The sequence below is a fragment of the Eulemur rufifrons genome, chromosome 24 (assembly GCF_041146395.1).
Source record: "Eulemur rufifrons isolate Redbay chromosome 24, OSU_ERuf_1, whole genome shotgun sequence".
In the NCBI taxonomy this organism is placed as follows: Eukaryota; Metazoa; Chordata; class Mammalia; order Primates; family Lemuridae; genus Eulemur; species Eulemur rufifrons.
The window spans coordinates 21,687,763-21,709,887 of record NC_091006.1 but is presented as its reverse complement, the minus strand read 5'-3'; the positions used below and the strand labels follow the sequence as shown (position 1 = coordinate 21,709,887).

The following is a 22,125-nucleotide window of genomic DNA, read 5'->3' as shown; positions in this document are numbered from 1 at the left end:
CTGAATATCATAGCTGTAAAAAAGAATGAAATCCTGCCGTTTGCAACAACATGAATGGAATTGGAGAATATTATGTTAAGTGAAATAAGCCAAACACAGAAAGATAAATCTCGTATGTTCTCAGTCTTATGTAGGAGCTAAATATAGAAACAACTGATCTCATGGAGACAGAGTAGAATGGTGGTTACCAGAGGTTGGGAAGGGTAGCGGGAAGGAGAGGATAAAGTGGAGATGGTTAATGGGTGCAAAAAATACAGTTAGATAGACAGAATGAACAATACTTCATAGCACAACAAAGGGACTATAATCAACAAGTTAGAGTATATTTTAAAATAGCTGAAAGAGTGGAATTGGAGTGTTCCTAACACAAAGAAATGATAAATGCCTGAGGTGATGGATGCCCCAATTACCCTGATTTAATATACATTGTATTCCTGTATCAAAAAATCATACGTACCCTATAAATATATACAACTATTAGGTACCCATAATTAAACATAAAAAATTTAAAAAAATAAAAGGAAAAAGATTCCTCTCACATATAAAATTAAATAAAAATAAAATGCTCCTCACAGTTTTTAATATCATTGGTATAAACTTTAGGACAAGTTTGATTTAAAGGATATTATCCCCTCAATAGAATTAAACTTATCTACAGTATATCTTATAGAGGCTCTTCTATTTTGGCATTTCCTGAACAGCAACTATGTAAGTTTTAAATCATTCCTAGTTCATGTGAAATATATAAACAGTGAAATTTGTTAGTTCTTTAGTTTCAAAAACACTGGAATGATAGTGCAAGAGACCTATAAGACATTCAGTTTATAGGTCCTGCACTAATAACGTATGGAGATTTTCAAGTCCAAAGACAGTCTAGATAAAACTAACGACATCACACAAATCAGTAAGAACACTGTATAGATGCCAGTGCTGCTCTTATCTTCTTCAGAAAAGCACTTTTACTTCTTTACTAGAAATATGTAAGGGAGGGAGGAAGGAAAGAAAGAAGCAAAGCCTATTTAGAGGCTTAAGAGATAGCAGAAAAAAACACTGCTTCAAAAGATCATTGACTGGATTAAATGAAAAAATATGTAAAATTACTTTGTTAGCCATAAAACCCTACACAGATGTTAGCTACTTATCAAGTAACATAGAAAACGGCTTAATAAAACCAATTTATTATGTCGACCTTCAGCTTATACAAATTCAGTACATATAAAGATTTATATACTGAGCAGATGTATTTTTGAGCAATTTATTATTCTGTTGTATACATATATGAAATAAAGATAGAACTTCAAAGAGTGGGAAAGGATAGACTATGAAACAGCTACATCAACTGATTAACTACTCGGAAATAAGTTCCTCAACACTGTGTACGGAAACTTGTAAATTTTTTTTATTTTTTATTTTTTATTGTTTGAGAGACAGAGTCTCACTCTGTCACCTAGGCTGCAGTGCAATGTCACAATCAAGCTCACTGAAGCCTCAAACTCCTGGGCTCAAGGTATCCTTCTGCCTCAGCCTCCCAAAGTGCTGAAATTACAGGTGTGGGCCACCGTGCCTGGTTGGAAATTTTTAAAAAGAAAAAAAAAAAAGATTTAAGTTCCTATCTTCCTTCATGAACCCATTTACGTTGGAAATAAATGAATTAAATGTAAAAACTAAGAGCCACAACAACCAAGACATGGAAGCAACCCAAATGCTTATCAGCTGATGAACAAAATGTGATACATACGTATAATAGAACATTATTTAGCCTTAAAAAGGAAGTCCCGTCACATGCTACAACACGGATGAACCTTGAGAACATTATGTTAACTGAAACAAGGCAGTCACAAAAAGACAAATACGGTATGGTTCCACTTATATGAGGTAGACAAATTAATAGAAACAGAAAGTAGAATGGTGGTTGCCAGGAGCTGAGGAGGAAGGGGAAATGTGAGGCTGTTCAACGGGTGTAGAATTTCAGTTTTGCAAGTTGAAAAAGTTCTAGAAATTTGGTGTACAATACTGTGAATATACTTAACACTACTGAACTGCACACTCACAAATGGTTAAGAGAGTAAATTTTATGATACATTGTTGACCATAATTTAAAAAATGTTTAAAGTTATTATTTAAAAAAAAAAGAAGTAGGCAATAAATTACTTAAGCCACTTTTAAAAAGTACTAAACTATACAGAGGTCAAAAAAAGCACTTGATCAAACTCCTTTCTAACATCTCAGTGGTAAATATGGTTAAAACCACAACATACAGGATTGAAAGCAAAGAGGATACATACAAATTGAATCTGTACAAGAGAAATCTTTAAAAGACTAATGTAAGGAAAGAAATACTTTCAGTTTCTTCAAACAAATTTGAAAATCTAACATGAAATAGATAATTTTCACAGAAAATATATATTGTTAACGAAACCAAATCCAACAGTGTGTTCAAATAATACTTCATCATACCAAGTATTCCAAACACAGTTTAATATTAAGAAATCTATGATTACAATTCACAATAAGAATAGATTCAGAAAATTCAACAGAATAAACTGACTTAATGAGAGAATTCAGTTTAGTGGCTATATACAAGTTCAAAATACCAAAATCAATAGGTTCCTATACTCCAACAATAACTAATTAGAAAGTATAATGGAATAAAGGATACCATTCACGATAGCAATAAGGACTATAAAATAATCTGAATAAACACCATAAGAAATGTGCAAAACCTATATGAAAATATAAAATTTTATTAAAGACAGATGAAAGGCCTGAAAACATAGAGGCACGCCAAGTTTCTGAATGGTAATATTGAATATTATAAGTCTATTTCTCCCCCAAATTAATCTAAATTTCAATGTATAGCCTACCAAAGTATCAATGAGAACATTTTACGACAGTTTACAAAACATGATTCCAAAGCACAGCTGACAAGTTCAATATACAATATACAGAACTCTTGACAAAGAAGCTCAATGAGGTAGAGTTGCCTTTGAAGATATCAAAGCATGCTAACATGATAGGTCGAATCATATGAAAGCAAAGACATTTGCCGACTTCTGACTTACAATAACAGCAATTTTGTAAGGTTCAACTAATAATAACTAAAATTGATGTAGGTACAGAAATAAATGAATGGTAAAAATTGTAAATTATATGTACATTTAACCTCAATAAAAAAATTTTTTTAAAAAAGGAAAAAGAAATAAACAAATGACTATTAGGAATTTGGGAGTGTTAAACACTCCAATTCCCTCATCCCTTCCCCCAAATTCCCTCTTAAGTGGAAAGAAAGAGACCTAAGAGTTCATTGAAGTATTTAATACTAATAAAGCTTGGTGAAAGACCAATAGGGCTCCTATTTCTCACCTCGGTGCCACTTACCCAGTTACAGGCAGAAAACTGAAAGGGAGGTAGGAGAAGAGGAGATATAGTGGGAGAAAGTTCCTCCAACAATCCTAGACAGGGTAAAATATCTAAGCTCAAACATAAAGGATGAGAAAGAACAAAGAACCAGAGGCAGAACACACTAAGAGGAAAGTAAAAAGACCCCAAGCCAGGAAGTCTGCATGTTCTGAGAACAGAAAAATCAGTATGACTAGAGGATTGTGAATGAACTGGAAAAGGCTAAAACAATAAGGAGCAGCCATACAAAGTCTTGCAGGCCAAGGTAGGAGTTTGGATTGTGTTCAAAGAGCATATAATGATATACATTTCAGAAAGATTAGGCTAGCTGCTACATGAAGAATGAATAAAGTATCAGGAGACAAAAGCTAGGAGAGCAAATTAGGAGGCAACTATGAAGTCCAAGAAATAGCCAGGGCTAGAGTAATGGTAGTAGAGATGGAAAGACTGAAGGTACACTTTGTAGGTATTACATCCAATATTCATTCCCTTTCCATTCTCCCACCACACCCTTTTGGCAACAGAAACCCTCTCTCTTTGGGAAACCATTCTGTGAGGCTCAGGTAGGAATGGGCCTCTTCTAGTCCACCTCCTGCACAGGGTGGAAAAACAACTACTCTCAAACAAAGCATCTTTTTCCTTAGTGACAGACACTGGCTGGTTCAAGAATGGACACATGACAAAAGCTAGGCCAAAATATCATTTCAGGAACCAGGAATGACTTTTTCTCTAGTACTGCTAGCCATTAGGACAATGTAATTCTAGAATTATATTAGTATAAGACAATAATTATCCCCCAATATCCACACTCCCCTTCTTTTAGTAAAAAACCACTTCTCCTCAAGTTTTCTCTGAGTATATGGCCACCTAGGAAGAGCTAAGTCCTAGGTGTGACCACATAACCAAGTTGTAAACAATGGTATATAACAGAAAATCACAATTGCAACTCCTTGGTCAATTCCTTAAAAGGAAACTTCATGCTCACCTTTATGTTTCCTATTTCTCATGGGCTATACATTAGTTTACTAGGGCTGCCATGACAAAATACCATACACTGGGTGATTTAAACAACAAACATTTATTTCCTCACAGTTCCAGAGGCTCAAAGTCCCAGGTCAGGGTGTCAGCAGATTTAGTTTCTCTAGCGGCTTCTCTCCTTGGGTTGCAGACAGCCACTTTCTCGCTATATCCTTACATGGTCTTTTCTCTGTGTACATACATCCCTGGTATTCTTTCTGTGTCCAAATTTCCTCTTCTTGTAAGGACACCAGTCAGCTTGGATTAAAGCCTACCCATATGATTTAAAGGCCTTATCTCCAAATGCAATAACATTCTGAGGTACTTGGGGTTAGGGCTTCAATATGTATATGTTGGGGGTACAAAATTCATCCTGGAACAGGCCGAAATATGGACATGATACTGATGAGCTACATGAGACCTTGTAGATGAAGTCAACACCACAAGGCAGAGCTGTCTAATAAAACTTTCTGTGATGATGCAAATGTTCTATATCTCTACTCTCCAATATGATAACCACTAGCTAGATGTGATTATTTAAATTAAATTAAGAGTAAATAAAATTAAAGATTCAGATCCTCAGATGCACCTGCCATATTTCAAGGGCTCAGTAGCTAGTGGCTACAGTATAGGACAAACATCTTAAGAGATGGTGTAGCAATAAGGCTGCAAGAACTATGAACAACCTGAAAGTCTACCCCTGGAGTAGCACATAAAAGAGAAACAAACTTCTATCTTGCCTAAACTACATGTGTTTTGGAATCTCTTTGCTCAAACCACTCATCCTACACCTTAATTAATACAGTTAATTAGAAGTGACAATGCTGCCATAACAAACTCCTAAAAACTCTGATAAAGCTTCTTAGAGGACAGGAAGTAAGGAAACATATCTCGGGCGAGAGAGCTATTGATTCCTGTTATGTAGTTATAAACATTTAGTAAAACTCTTGCCTACAATAATAAGGAGGGCACACCACATGCCTTACCAAGTCGGTATTTCTGAGAAAAGCAGTTAGGAAAACTCAGAATATTGGTGTGTGTTGGCTATTTAAAGATCAAAAAGATCAGTTCAGCTACAAATAAGGCAATTTGCAAGCAGAGACAGATATGAAAACTACTAAGAGAAGCTCTCTCACCTGCAAACCCCAACCTACAAGAGTTTAGTAATTTGGGGTCTCTCAGGCTAGAAAGCAACTGCTTCTATGCTCTAAATACAAGGAGATAACTTTGTAATCTCAAAGATTCTTTGTCAGGTAGTAGCAAAGATCAGGTTAAGAGTTGCTTTTCGGGGGACCATGGGGTTAGTTAAAAAAAAAAAAAAAAAAATTCACTTTCTCACCTGTGATGGTTTCTGATATGTCAACTTGGTTAGGCTAAATGAAAAGAGAAGGGAGGACAGCAGCCATTTTGTAGTGCACAAACACCTTTTCTCAGTTATTTAATCAAATACTAATCTAGGGTCTGTTATGAATGGATTTTGTGGATATAATTACAGTCCCTAATCGGCTGACTTCAAACTACAGTGGTCATTAGTGAGTCTGAACTAGTCAAGTTAGCTCTTAAAAAGAGATCAGGCTCTTTCTAGCAAATGAAACTCCTAACTGCAGCTGAGTCTACAATTGTTCTCTCTTCACTAGATCTTCCTTTCCTTACTGCCTGTGGAGAGACAATAGCTTCGGCATAAGTCCAGAGGTTCAGCTTGCCCACAATCTTTCCTCCCTAACTGCCTGCCATACAGATTTCAGACTTGCTTAGCCAGCCCTCACGATCACAGAAGTCAATTTCTTGTAATAAATCTCTTAAAATATATCTATCAATCAATCATATATAAATCCCCTATTTGTTCTGCTTCTCTGGTTAAACCCTGACAGATACATCATCTAAGACTATATACTATTTCAGATGCCCTCAAGGTAGCCAGGAAACAAGAAAGAAAGAAACAGGCCTAGCACAGAGACCAATAAGAAACAGAATCAACAGGTTTCAAAAACTTAGGACTAGAAGAGAGCTTTTGCTACAGTTAATGTCACATGTTTCTAATTTAAAGAAAATAAAATCAAAATCTATTAAATTTTTGGAAGAGTTTTATCACCAAACTACACCAATGGCCTAAAAATCTTAAGATTGAACTTTAACCCTGCAGGCCTCGAATCTATACCAACTGTTAGGCTATAGAGGTTGTACAGTTCCTAGGGATATCATACTCCCTAATGCCTACTACTTCAGAAATAGCAAAGAAAGAAAATAAGGAAAAATCATCTAAAGAATAAAGCCCAGGACACAAACAGTGAAAAGATCATTCCTCCCATACAGCAAAATCAGTCAAACTGAGAAACTTACACAGTGGCCATAGCACCTCCTTCCCAACTCCTCCCCAGAAGGACTTCATTATCAATATGGACCAATGACCGCTGTGTACTTCCTATTCTTCCCTTCTCTAAAAGAGCTTTTATTATAATTATCCTATTCCTACTCACTGATATACAATGAGTGGGGGAAAAAAGCAGGAGAGATAAATTATTATCTTATAGATTACTGGACTGATGAGGAAAGGCATTATGTAGATATCTTCCACTCTTAGCTATATGTAGTAATTGAGTGGGACTTTGATTCTCTTGAGGATAGAGGATTAGGTGTTGGAAAGAAGGTTTGCACAAATGTTGGGTGGCCAGAAGGTAGGTCTAATGCTCAAGAAGAAAAGTTTAGATTGGAGATGTAAACTTGAGAGTCAGGGGCATATAGATATACAACAGGCCAATAAATAAAATTACCTAAGAAGTGAGGCCAGATACAAGACAGAAAAGGGCTCAGGACCGAGCAATGAGGTAAATAATCAAAGGATATACACAGAGGGGGGTTAGGAAGAAGCAAGACAACCAAAAAGAAGTCAGTACGGTAGAAACAGGAGAAGATGGTATTACATAAACAAAGAGAGGGGTACTTTTCTTTCAAGCAGCAAGAATTGGTCAATTGTTACAGAAAAGAGTACATAAGAAATGGATGCAACAATTAAATACTATATCCAAAAAGAGACTCATGTATCTTTGGAAAACAAAGGACAAATGTGTCAAAAGAAAATTTCTAAGAATTTTAAAATACTGAGGTGAGGAAGATCTCCAGAAGTCATAAAACAACAACAATTTTACTAAACAAAAATAAAATGCTTTCTACATTGTGAAAACAATGTAAACAGAGAACATGTGTAACAACACCATGAAGAATTAATACCCATAAAAATAAATAGCACCAACAAATCACTAAGAAAAAGACAAGACAATCCTAACAGAATAGGCAAAGGGATTAAAAAAAATTTTTCAAAAGAAATTTAAATAAAGATATTACTCAGTGTTGCTAGTAATCAGGAAAATGAAAACAAAACACCATTTTTTATTTAACAGATTTTTAAAACTAAGAAAATTGACCATATCCAGGAGCATTCTGAAATACTGTTGATGGAAGTAAAACTTGGGAGTATTTATCAAATTTAACATGTGCATACCCTCTGGCCCAGCAATTCCATTTCCAGGAATCCATCTCAAAGAAATATTTTTGTACTCAAAAATAACTGTAAAAGGATGTTCACTTCAGTTTATATTTGTAATAACAATGTAGTGAAAATAATCTAAATGTCTACCACATAAAAGAGAATACAAATCAAGAACATTCATATTATGAAACATTCATAAGTAAATGAGAACAATGTGGCAAATTCTAAAGTACTCTATCAGACACACATACCACACATACACATACACACACACACACACACACACACGCGTGCGCGCACACACACAAACACACTCTGTCTCATAAAGAAACTGAAATATTTGATATATAGCAAGCTCTTAGCGGCATTTACTCTGAAAAATGGGATAAAACCCCCTATGTATTAGAAAACTTTTTAAAATAAGTATGAATATATTCATTAGTTTTTATAGCTAAATACATAATCATTATCTGAAGATTCATCTCTTCAATTGATATATCAATAAAACTTTCAGCAAGCAAAATTTTTAAGTGACACCTCTGTTCTTCATGAAAGATAATTTGATAAATATACAAGGAAAAAAATGAAAAGACAGATTTCAGGTAATGATTAATTCTGGAGAACAGGATCATAGATGATTTTTGTATTCTTCTCAAGATCTTTTTGAATAAGTATAATGTTTAATTAATGAATAACATTTAATTATATGAAACACTATATTTAAAATATAATTTAAAAGGTATTTTTCATCCTACACTGTCCTGTAATTCAATTTCTCATATTTTAACAGATCTCTACCTGCAGTAATCACAAGTATACACTAATATAGATATCTCCTTTCTTACTACAAAATCTTCAGGGTAAAATTAGAATGGATGACTCTTTAGTGTAATTTGGTTGTCAAGGACACTCTGGAAAAATGACATATACAAACCTCATCGAAAAAAAAAAAACCAGAAACAAAATATCAAAACCCACTGAGTATTCCAAGAGATACACATAAACGATGTGAACTCTACCCTCCTAATATTCAAAGCAGAAACAAAATGATCCCTACAATCATAAGGCACACAGTTACACCAAAAACTACACAGACTCCCAAATAAAGTACAGGACTTAGAGAGGATTAAAATCATCTTCACAGTTTTAAATTATTATTAGCATTATCTCAACAAGATTTACATTTTTTATTAATTTAGGAATAACGTCTCAGTTTCTTCAAATCACTCATAATCCCTAAGTGATTTTACTGTCTCAATAATGCTCCTTAAATAAATTTAATTCAAACAGTATCACTAATAGTTATAGCTATCAGCTAAAACTCATACAGAAAACTGAATTCTATCACAGTGCTAAGTTTCCATGTATGTAAGTTTTACTAACTACAGCATGTATAAATTCATTTAACTCACACATGTTTAATACATACAGCTGTGATTTTTAAATATAGCTAATTTTTTCATATTCACCGGGAAGGAAATGGTTGAGATTATTAGGTAATGAAAACAAACACACATATAGCAGATACTCAATAAATGTTTGTCAAATAAAATAATTCACTCCTACACTTCATCTCCCACTATTAAGAGCTACATGAGAGGCTTTGAAACACTATTTTCATTATTAGTTCCATACAAAAAATAAGATGGAAACAGGGCATAGAAAGAAAGAGACTATAATGGTGTCAAAGGCTGAACTGGAAATGGACATGGTAAAACACAAAACAGGAGGACTTCCTTTTCTTCTCAGGTTTCAGATTTAGGGTGACAGGGAAAGAACGAAAGGAAAAGAGATGCCCATGTTAATGTATATTTATTCCAAATTCAAAACAGAACCAATCTTTCCAAAGATTCCTTTGAAACAGTTTTCAATCAAACATTTTTTAACCAATTAAGAGACAATCCATGAATAAAAAACCATACCAAGAAATAATTTTAGAATAGGTTTTTATTTCTTCACTCTGTTTTTTCCTGTTTTTCTCTTTGGGGGGAAATGGGAGAATGAAAAAATGAAAGGTTAAATTAGACTAGTTAATAGTCTTTTGGGGAAGAGGAAAGAGGGGGAGGCAAAATTCACTGCTAAAGATGCACAGTCTTAGGCTAGTTCTATAAATATGCCATGTCTAGTCTGTACTTTCAAATTATCTCAAGAAATGAAAAAGGAGTTTACTTATTTTCAAAATTGAAATAGCACTATCTGGTACACCTCACGATTTTCTCCATGTTATAATTCAGTTTTAGTAACTGGTAAATTTGAACATTAAGTAATAAGCAATAAGAATATAATTAAGTAAAATCTACAATCCTCCTTAATCATGGATTCCATCCCTAACCCTCCAATCATTTTTAAACTACCCCTCTCTAGACCTTTCCTTGTTTTAGTCATCATTTTCATGGCAGAGCAGCCAGAAATATATATAATCTGTTATGTGCAGATGTATCGCAGCATTATTTAAAGTAAGAATTATGATTTTGGTTATTTCCAATACCTTATTTAACCTCACACAACATTATGGTAAGCTTATGCTAAAAAAAAAAAAAAAAAGCGTGTTATGTTTCAGACCATTTACCCAAAATAGCACATTTTTCACCCCTGACTCATAAAAACCTATTTAACATTTTTCAATTTGTTCTCAATAATCTTGTCCACTCTCATCAGCACAATTTACTATGATCTGTCTGCAGGCTTTGAAAGATTTCCCCATATACCAAAATTGTTTATAAAGACACTAAATATTTAATAATATTGGCTCCAATAGGAATTTGTAAAGTACTCTGATCTTTTAAACGTAAAATCTTCACAGTTCTTTCTCCCAACCCTTTTACCTCTAGTCTTATTCAGAAGGAAACTTAGAAAATCAACTCTTTTAAAAGATCATGTAATGTCTATGAAATCTGTAGGATGACAAAAGGCAACCTAAATTATGCTTTCAATTTGATCTATATTAATTTGAAAATTCATAGCATTCTTAGGGAAAATAAAATCCAGTATTTCCCTTTTCAATAATTAAAAACCCCAAATTATAAATCATGTTAAAAATGACACTTATATTGCTCCACAATTATACTTCCTTTCATGACTCAATAAGTTCTAAAGACAAAAAAAAAAAAAAAAAAAAATGTGTTCACATCTCAACGTTGGAGGAAAAAAAAAAAAAAGGAAGTTAAAAAGTGAACCATCCTAAGTCAAGAAGGGTATTTTGCTCCAGGGTAGCAAATGTATGGGCATAACTCCAACAGGTAAAGTTCCAGGGACTAGAAGAGTATTCCTAGGAACCCACCACCTTCAATTCCCTAATGACTTGCTCTTCTGAAAAGATGAAAACTGAAAAAGTAAGGTTTGGCATAGGTTACACCATGGATGTTGGTGCCTCCTATTGGTCCTAACAAAAACATAAGGCCGACTTCACTTAATCAGTGTGAAGTGAGAATTCCTTTTCATCTGTCTGTGGTCAAGTATGCAAAAATTATAAAAATCCTCATTACATCCACATTTTCCAACCCACTAAACTATTTTTATAAAAATTCAGATAAACTACTGTCATAAATGCAACTACACTGCCTCAAGGACCTAAAAATTGTTTCCTAAACAAATGGTAAAAGCAGTCTAACAAAAAGTCTAGTGAATTTCTGGGAGTCAAAATGTGCTGCTTTGGTGATTATTAAACACTGAAAACTTTCACAATACTAACTCCAATTAAGTTGGTGAGGTTAATAATGACTAAACTCAGAATTAAACATCTCATAGGTGTCCACTGTAAATAGCTGCAACCAAGTTCTGTTACTTTAAGACTTCAGGTCCCAAATATTTCCCAGAGTAAGTGGCTAATAAAGAAATACTTGTGAAATATTCTTACTTCAGAGATCAGACTTCATAAAAACCTAGCAGAGGTAAGATGCAAAGGCTTGCACAACACACGATACTATACAGTAGAAGATATAAAGATGAGTAAGACAAGGTTTCAGCCTTTAGATCTGAACAGTCCATAACACACTAGATATAAACTACTTCATCACTTCAAGGGCAAGATATGAAGATTAGGGCTGGGTTACCAGAAAGAACAGCTCAATCTTGGACTCACTACTTCACAACTTCTTTGTTACCACATTACCTTCTTATTTAGAAGCAGTTTCCAAACTCTAAACAAGCCAAATAAATGGCTGCTAGATTCCCTACCTCTGCCTGAGAATGTTTCAAAATAACAAGGTGGGAGAGAGAGAAGAAGGGGTCATAGACCTCTCTGACTACTGAAAGAGAAGTTTGCACATATAGTATGGAGCTGGAACAGAAAGTGAAAACAAGTCTCATAAGCCCCTTCAACAATATCTTGTGTTTAATCTCAGGTTATTCACAGCCTAACAATCCCTATTTAAGAAAAAAAATTTTTTTAGTTTAATAAAGAAAAATTACATTGAAAAGTAAAAATCTTAAAAGGCAGGGAAGAAGCAATAGATTGCCTCTATTGAGAGGGTAATTTTCACTATGAAGTTTTCAATTTGTTGACAGTCGTTAATTCTAGAGTATGGGAATATAGATATATTCATCTGCTCTTTTCTGTATTTCTTGCTTTCTTTTTTTAAAATGAGCTTTTCAGAACAAGAAAAGAAAATAAAAGCTGGGTGGCCAACTTGTCTTTAATGGTTGCCCTACTACCAAAAAGTACTTTCTTTGGACTATCTGAATTTGTTTTAACATTATCTGAAATGCCAATATCAGAGATGTTGCATTCAACAACATACAGCATAACAGAGCAAGTGAACGAGTGAGTGAATAAATCCACAGGCTTTGCATCAAACATACCCAGGTTAGGTCCCCCCCGCCCCCCCCCCACACTTCATTAGCTATATGTACCTAAAACTCTTCTAAGCCAGTATCTTTGCCTATAAAATATTAATAAATACACCCCTCCCAACATTTGAATACTTCTGAAACTCACACACCTTATTCAGAAGTACACTTAACCATTTAACCTCACTCTCACACTTCTCAAAATCTCTATTCATTGGTGCATTTTAAAATCAATGTGTCTCAAAACAATTTTGTTCACCATTGCTTACCCAGTACAGCACAATACCTAGTATACAATGGGAACGCCAAACATTTATTGAATAACGAAACAAATACAGAAGTGCCTACTTCATAGGGTTAGGGTGAGAATAAAATGAGAACACATGAAAACTGCATTAACCCATTTAATTCTCCTAACAATACTATAAAGTAGGATCTATTATTACCATCTACATCATTTACAAGAGGAAACTGAGAGAGAGGTTAAGTAAAATGGCCCAAGGTCACAAACCTAGTAAATGATGAAACAAAGATTTGAATACCATTACCTAGACTTCATACACAGTAGGCACTGAATAAGTGTTAGTTTTTATGATGTTTTAAAAAAATCGACATATATCTAAGAGGCTTCAGGCACTTACCAGGCATTGAATAATCAATTCCCATTAGTTTATCTGGCATTTCCCCTAATACCTACAAAAGATCATCATCACTAACAAAAGTAATTAAGAAACTGAAAGATATTAAAATCCAAATTTCAGCTATTCAGGGGCCCTGGATCCAAGAATGGAGGTAGGATCTTCTCTTGGTTTTCTAAATGAATTCTGCATCATCCCTAGTTATTCACTGAAAAAAATTTTTTTATCAAGTACTGTGCTTAAGCAGGAGAGGAGGCAAGATAATTATCAACAAGACAGAAATACTGCTTCAAAGATTTTAACATCTAGTTTATGAGTACTGCCACATCAATTAAGACAAGAAACGGGGGAACAAACAAGCTTTTCTGGGCTAATCTGGGAGTCTAAACATTACAATACATGAATCTAGCATTTTTCCACTAAAAAATAAATAAATAAACTTGAAGAAACACAGCCTAATTCTGAAATAGTTTTTCTTTCTCCTTCATTTTCAACTCGACTTCTGTAAAAAGATTCTCCCTGGCCTTCCAAATCCTTTCAATACCAGGTAAGTCACTACTAATTTATTTACTGGCTGCCTTTGTCTAAAATTTCTTCACTAGGTTTGTCTCTTAATTTAAAGTCACAGGTTTGGGTTAAAGCAGCAGCCAAATAAAAAAAATAAAATAAATAAATAAATAAAGTCACAGGTTACCTACAAAAATAGATAGAATTCAGATCAACTTTATGCTGTATGCATCTTCAACAAAAATGTTCTCCCCCATCCAATTTGCTTTAGAAAACACTGTCATTCAATTATATCAAAAAATGCATTCAATAGAATGCAATGTGATTTCTGAAATGAAGTATCAACTTTTCCAATTTCAACATTTTTTTCTTACAAGTCAAATACACAATTTAACTAATTTAGTCCACTAATTTGAAAAGAAGACCATCATGGCTTTTTTGTTAGGAAATACACTTCTATTTTCCATATTGATCAGTCATCCACTGAAAGCCAAGAAGATTATGCATTTTCAATTTTAGATCTAAGGTTCTGTGTCAAATAGAAGGGGAAGAGGGAGAGTTCTTGGTATTTTGTTTCCAGGTGTATGTGAAGTTATGCAAATTATCTAAAACATGAGTATCCTATTCTGAAATACTTTAGGGAAAAATCCAATTTTCAATAACCTTCTCTAATGTCTAATAAGAATTATATTCTTATTCTTCATCTTTAAATAAATTCCTTATTTAAATTGATTCTCCTTTCCACTTTTCCTCTTTCAGCATATATAGAGACTATCCAGCTATCCTTCATAGCAAACCTATGTATTTTTGTTTTATCCTTTACTTTTTCAGGTTAAATACTGCAAAACTATAACTTTTCATATTCCTTTTTAACCTTTCAATGATTTTTATTGGAAGGATAATCTCAAGGATGCTATTCACATTTTTGTATTGTGTATCCTATAAGAGAATGAAGAAAAAGGATTTAAATATTGTGATTTTAGCCATAAGATTTCCTAGCTCCAGAAAGTTAAACTTCTGCAGAGACGTAAACTGGTAATTAAAAGAAAACCGTTACACAACTCACCCATTTAGCTTACAGTTTTATTTATTTCTGTACTTTGGTCAAAGGATGGAGGCAAGTGCAGAGACAAACCGTACTCCTTTCTGACTGCTCATCCCTCATCATGTTCCTGTATAGATTTTTTTTTAATGGTTGCACTTTCTTACACTTATTTCTCCTGACTCATCTTTATAACAAATAACAAAACCCACTGTTTACACCACTAAGTAGAAGACAATATAAAGCACATTAAAAACAAACACTACCCTAATTGGTCAAAGTTAACATATACCATTCCTATTTTCCAAGAAAACAAACCTGACCCACAAAATTAACATACCTACAAACTTATAGCCATTCTTCATGATTTAAGGAATTACTAAGTTTTACTTATTAGCTTATATGGCTAATAACAGGCCATATTACAACGGACAAAACTACCTAGGTATGTGAAGTTTGCAGTAAAATATTCCAATAAGTACTGCATTCAACCATTATGAGCTCACCTTGTTCCTAACCAGAGCTTGATTTTTTTTTTTTTTTTTTTTTGGAGAATGTAAAATCTTAATAAAATATTGGTATTTTGCCCATAGCTGCATGATTGTGTTGCAATTCCATGCCTATTTTTCTGACCGGGGTCAGGAGGAAGACACAAAGAAAAAAATTATCACTAAAAAGTATACTGGTCTGAGCCATTAAAAAACTTTGATTTCTACTTTTTGCTACTACCCTCCACAACCAGTTCCCTCTAAGCCTTGTTTTCCTCATTTTTAAAATAAAGAGGTTGGGCTGGATTATCCATAAAATATTTCTCACCTTTGAGAAGAATCATACAGTGGAATGATTCTAAGTGCCATAATAAATTTTAGCGAAGATGAAGAATCATGCAATTCAGTGATTCTAAGTATCATAATAGATTCTACTGGAGATAAGGATCCCATCACATCTTTCTCTTTATTATTTCAAATGCAGCCTGAGCCACACACTATCCTGAAACATCCAGTTAGGCCAATAAAAAAATCCATCAACACAAACCTATCCTCACAATCCAATAGGCTAAATGGAAATAATTGTAAAGAGAGTCCATCTTTTTGGCATACATACTTCAACCCTTACATCTCTATCTATGTAACTTTATCCAGTCTGAGGTAAAAGAGAATCTGGTCTTCCACAAATAGACAAGTCTCAAACCCTTTAAAAAATACCTCTCCATCCAAACGGAACTCAGGATGTTATAAATGCAATTTTCAGAAAACCAGCCTTGCAACAAATTATTGGTCTGCATTTGCAGAAGAGAATAATAGCAAGTGGTACTTCTAGATAATTCAGTTCTCCTTAGAACTCAGTTTAAAATCAGGCTTTAAGCTGTTTTCCCTCTACTGCTTTGTCCAGATCAAGATTTTTCTATTTCAGGAAGGAGAGGAGAGTAGTAAGACAGATGATTAACTAGTAAGACTAACTCTTAGTTGCTTGTCAGTATAGTATGTTTTACTGGGCCTTTGGGTTATAAGGCCTTCTTTGAGGAATAAGGTCCTGCAACGCCGCCTGTCTGTGGACCCAGGAAAAGTTATAAAGTTATTATGAAACCAGATCACTGGGACAAACCAAGAGGCCTTCCTATTCCAACTCACCACAACCAGGCCTGGCTCCAAAGCAGACTCTGTGATTGCCCCATATCATCTAGAAAACAACAGGTCCTAGCTTAATTCTTTCTCACTTAGGAAGCATTTGAAAATGTATGTGTATGAACATGTAGGGATCAAATATGTTTTTCATCCACTTATGAACGTATACGGTCATTTATAGTTATTTGAAGTTATTGATAAATGTATAGGGATACAAGATCAGTTCATCTAAACTCCTTGAGAGATCAAGGAAGTGAAGGTTACTTCAGCAACCACAATAGTCATGAGAAAAAAAACCTGCTGCAGAACAGTATGGAAAAGTACAGCTCCTCACGTGTCTCTCACATACACAAATACTTAGCTGAGTCCATTACGATCTTACGCCCCCTCCCCTCAAAACTGCTCCCCCCCACTTCACAACTGGGAGAAATTCACCAACCTCCTAGTCGGTCCCCAAGAGACTCATCTACCTATTATCTGACCCCTCCCGCTTTGGTCCCGCCCCCGCCCCAGGAATACGGTGGCTCGACTGGCCCGGGGCGGCAAATCACCCCCCGGTGTGCAAACAGGGACTCTAACCAATTCCCTCCATCCTTAACCATGTGAACCAGCTCAGGGTAACAAGCTGCTCACCAACTCCGTGGACTTTGTGGGCCTCCCTCCCCCACGTGTCAGCCACCCTCCCCCACGTTCCCACACCTCACAATTTAGGCCGAGGAAAGAAAGGGGGCAGGCGAAAGCCCGGCCCGTGAGATAGATCAACCCACAGGAATCTGTCCCACCGCAAGTCCCCTCCCACCTTCGGCCCCTATCCTTTATAGTCCCTTCCTCCCTCCTTCCTTTGAAGCCAGGGCCTTGCCTCAGAAACCTCCTCTTCCTCGTCGTCGTCGTCGTCTTCTTCCTCACTGTTGTTGCTGCTGGTGCAGCCGCCGCCACCTCCGCCTCCACCGCCGCCTCCACCGCCGCCGCTGTTGTCGCTGTCGCTGCTGCTTTCGCTGCTGCTGGGGGGTCGGCAAGTCCGGTTACGCTTGGCCTTGTGGTGTTGCTGCTGCTGCGGCGGCTTTTTCTTCAGGAGCAGGTCGCAGACTCGCACCATCCCACGAGGAGACGAGGCCGAGCGAGCCCCGCTGCTGCCGCCAACGCCGCTGCCGACCTCCGCCACCGCCGCCGCCGCTGCTGCCGCCGCCGCCGCCGCGGGGGGGCCCGCCACAGCCGCCGCCGCCGGGGGGCTCCCTTCTCCCTCAGCAGCAGCCGCCGCCGCCGCCGCCGCCACCGGAACCGTCGCCTTCTCCATCCCCAGGGAAAGAGGGAGGGCGCGGACGGGGGAGGGGCGTGGGGGTACGCTCTACCGCGACTTCGGCTGCACCGGGGCCGACACAGCGATCGGTGCCGCCTCCGCCGCCACCGCCTCGGTCACCTCTACTGCCGCCGCCGCCGCCGCCGCTCCGCCAGCTCTCACCTCGTCTCGCGATACTAAGGGCGGGGAGCCTGACGATGGGAGGGAGAGGGAGGGAGCGTGAGGGAGCAAAAGGAAGGCGGGGTGAGGCGTAGAGGGAGACCGGGTGTGAGGAGACCCGGAGAACAGGACACTAAGAAGACCCCGGGCAGTGTGCCTAGGATGGCTTCCGAGGGGGGAGCGGCGGGGACAGATGAGGGGTCGCAGTTACTGCTGGAGCGCTCGCGAGCGCCCGGATTTCTTCTCTTTCCTCGCAACTTCCCCCACACACAGCCGTGCAGCCCTCCCTTCTTCCTTCCTGGCTTTTGAGTAGAACGCAGCCGCAGGCGGAAGTGCAGGTGACGCCATCAGCCGTCGCCTGAGCGGCGGTGCGCAGGTGGCCGAAAGGCGAAAGTGAGATTTCAAGGGCCAGGTCTGGAGCCCCGGCGGGCGCCCAGAGCTGCGGGTGATGGGGCGGGCGGGGAGGCTGGAGAGGAGCCGGCCCCGGGCAGTGTGGGAAGCGGGTGCGGAAGCGCGGTCCGGGCACTTTGTGAGCGGGGAGGCCCGCTCAGCCAGATCCGGGAGGTGGGGCCTCATTCTGAACTACTGTACATAGTTTTATTCCTGGCCATTTTTTCCACCGCCAAATCGAGGAATAGGGCTTTGGCTCTTGAGAGATGGGGTTGTGTAGGGGAAAGAGTCTTCTTTGCGTAAGTTTTAAGTCTCGAATCACAGACTTCCTGTGTCTGAGTTTGCAAGTGTGCATTGTGAAGGAAGTCGATTAGGTGATGTCTAAGATCATTACAGCTCTGAAGTTTCCAAAGGGAGGAAAACGGGAGAACGAGGCAGGGTCTGTGCTAGACTTTCCAGACGATCCACTGAATGACCCTGACTTAGCTCTTGCAGCCTTCAGCGTCTCAACTTTTATCTGGGAAGTGAGCATCATAAATAGCCATCTTTGCCTCTATAGATTTCTTGGAAGGAATATTGTGATGGGGGTTGTGAGTTCATTTTTAGGTGTCTGAAGAACTTGCAAGACTTTTGAAATGATAGTGTAGCTCATTGAACTCAGAATTATCCCTTTCTGGTCTAGTATGAGTATAGTGGCATAAGGAAAACGAAGCAAACATCAAAGACAGATGTACTGGCACAAGATTAAAAGTATGTCTCAGCTGACATAGTTGCCATTTTAAGACTGCTAAGTTTAGCTGAATATGCCTGGATTTTTTTATTTTTCTTTTTAGCATTGGCATACCATATGAAATGTGGGCAGTTGCCAGTACTCCAGTACCATGGCAGAATTGGCAATGACTAAATCAATTCATTCAAGCAAAAATTCATCATGTGCCTACTGTGTGCGTAATTTGTGAAATCAATGTCTCTGTTTCCAGGGGCTTTCCAGTGTAATAAATGCCATAGTAAGTATACATACGAAGTGCTAGCCATCTGCCTGTTTCCTCTCTTACAGTGGTTGCCGAGTTCCAGTGTAGAACAGAACACTACGTACATTGTATATCTTACCACTACAGATTTATGTTCTATAATTTCAGCTGCATCACTCCTTCCTACTTTATATGTCCTTCAGCACCTTTTCCCCCTTTCCACTTGAATACCTTTTGGGGTCTTCAAATCCCAGCCGCATTTCATTACATGACTTTACTTCAAACTTCACAAAAAGTTTGGGGATGTTAGGGACAAATTCTTTCAGTTTTCCAAGTGCTAGAAATTTCCCGATCTTTCCTTTTCTCCAGTACCAGAGGAATGAAAAACTCACTGTTCTTCTCTTTTTTCTTTTTCCTTTTTTTTTTTTTTTTTTGACAGAGTCTAGCTTTGTTGTCCTGGGTAGAGTGCGGTGGCATCATGGTAGCTTACTCCAACCCCAAACTCCTGGGCTCAAGCAATCCTCTTGCTTCAGCCTCCCAAGTACCTGGACTATATAGGCACACACCACCACACCCAAATGCTTTTTCTATTTTTTTTTTTTTGTTTGTTTGAGAGATGCGGTCTTGCTCTTGCTCAGGCTGGTCTGGAACTCCTGAGCTCAAGCCATCCTCCTGCCATGGCCTCCCAGAGTGCTAGGATTACAGGCTTGAGCCAAAACTCCCTGTTCTTATGCAAGGTTGATTCTCCATCCATACTGTAGTTCCAATCCTCTTCTTTTACCTCCATTTATGATCTTTTCCGTCTTTAATCTTCCACAAATTCTGGTGCCTTAGGTTATCCTTCTGTAGCTTTTACTGTATTTCCTTCACAGTCAAGCTTTCTTTTAAATATATTCTACATTGAATTTCTTTTTTGTTATCTGAAATTCACTTGTCAACCCTCTGCAGTCTAACTACTATATTTATCATGCTACCAAAAATGCTCTCTTTAAATTAATCCAATTATTTGGAAGAAATAGTAGAGATGACTTGTCATTTTAGTTCTTTGGTCACATCTGGACCTAATAAAGAGGACTGCACATCATCTGAAAATCCTAGACTTTAAGCCTAATCCTGTGACTTTAGTTTGTCCTCCTTGGAGTAGGATATATTCTGTATGTGGAAAGAGAGGTAAAGTACATAGTGATAAGAATGGTGAACTCTTGCAAATGCTGGATTCTTCTAGTCACACAGTTATATTTCCCAGCCTCCCCTGCAATTAGGTGTACTGGTTAGGTGTGCCAATTTGGTTCTAACCAGTGGGACATGAATAGAAATGATGTGCTCCTATTCTAGCTCTGACCCATGAAAACATCACATGAGCAGCCCTCCAAGATTTACCTGCTCTCCACCAACTTGAGGCAGATGAACAAATTTGCACTGGACGCTATGTGTTGAAGATGATGAAGCCACAAGATAGAAGGACTCTGGTTTCCTCATTCTTCACTTGATGATAGCTGATTGTCAGTTAGGAACACTTGGGTTAGAGTTCACATGCATTCTTTTGTGTTAAGCCACTGAGATTTGAAAGTTTATCCTAACTCTTACAGACCTGCCCCTCTTCCCCAGGTTCAGTCATCTATTACCTAATCCTAACTTTCATACCACAGGAGTGGGCGCATAAATCAGGCTGGCCAAAGTACCCTATCCCCCAGCCATAGTGATTAGGAATGGGCAGATTAACAAAACCAAGTTAATCAGAGACGGTCTATTTTCACTAGTAACTTTTGAGAAAAAGGTGCCTCATTCTGGAATTATTAATAGTCAAGCTACCTCTGGCCTCTGGTCACCATATAGAGCAAACCTGCCTAAGAATGATTACAGGAAAACAAAGGCAGTCTCAATGATACTACGAAAGAGGAAAAGAGCCATAAATGGAGACATTTCCTGGCTCCCTACTCAGGGTTGAAATTCCAAGAGTAAGGGACAGATACTTCCAGGAGTACTTGGAAATGCAAAAACCAGGAGCTTGTGACTGTGCCCTGCTTTTTACCTGGAAGTTTGCCCAACATAGGCAACTACAGTCAAGTAGAAATGGCAGCATAATATGTTTAAACAGAGAGGATCAGGTGGCATTGATAACCACTCCTACTCCTGTATCTTCCTTGACTACAGTGGAGTGAGAAAGAGATACAAAATTCCTTAAGAGAAATGTAAATTTGATTCACAATAAGAGCCCAGTTGTTTGCCATGGGCATGCCAGAGTAGTGAGTGACAGAAACCCATGGCAGAGGCTGTGGTATTAATCCATGAATGGAATGAAGGATCTTACTGAGAAGACACCAACAACCACAAGTTCTGAGGTAAGGACAAAGGAAAAACAGTCACACTTTAAGAGAGTAGGTTGTAAATTGTATCAACAATGGACATTTCAGCAACAAATTTAGGCAACAAGTAGAACCAGATGTCCCTCCAACAATGTTATGATGGTGAAAAACATGTCCTACAACCAGGTAAAACCTGAGAGATGGGGGAGAATAACCTGATAATACTTCAAACTTTGAATTCTCTGAACTTAGATCCAAAATTGATGTGAAATTCAAAACAGGCAAACTGGGAGGGAGTACAAAATCTCAAAATGCCAAGGTTTGGGTTTTTATTTCTAGTACACGAAACAGTACCAGTGTCAATAAATGACACCCTGAAATGTAAAACTGGTGAGTCTAGGTGGGTTATTCAGTAACAAGTATTCCTTGGCCTTGGCTAGATTTGACATTCTTACTATGTGCTAGTAAGCAAGCAACCTACTGAATTTTGGATCTTAAG

General features: G+C 37.6%; 1 protein-coding gene across 4 annotated transcripts in view; it reads right to left on the bottom strand.

The window, feature by feature from the left end:
* The window catches only part of ANKRD17 (ankyrin repeat domain 17), a 149,521-nt gene extending 131,724 nt beyond the window's left edge, over positions 1-17,797 (bottom strand). For 2 of the 4 annotated variants that reach the window (XM_069458213.1, XM_069458215.1), the window contains exon 1: positions 17,363-17,797. In XM_069458213.1, coding sequence (XP_069314314.1) covers positions 17,363-17,797 — 435 coding nt within the window. The remainder of the gene's footprint in view (positions 1-17,362) is intronic. The other 2 variants (XM_069458214.1, XM_069458217.1) reach the window with 1 other exon arrangement.
* Positions 17,798-22,125: the final 4,328 nt, after the last annotated feature.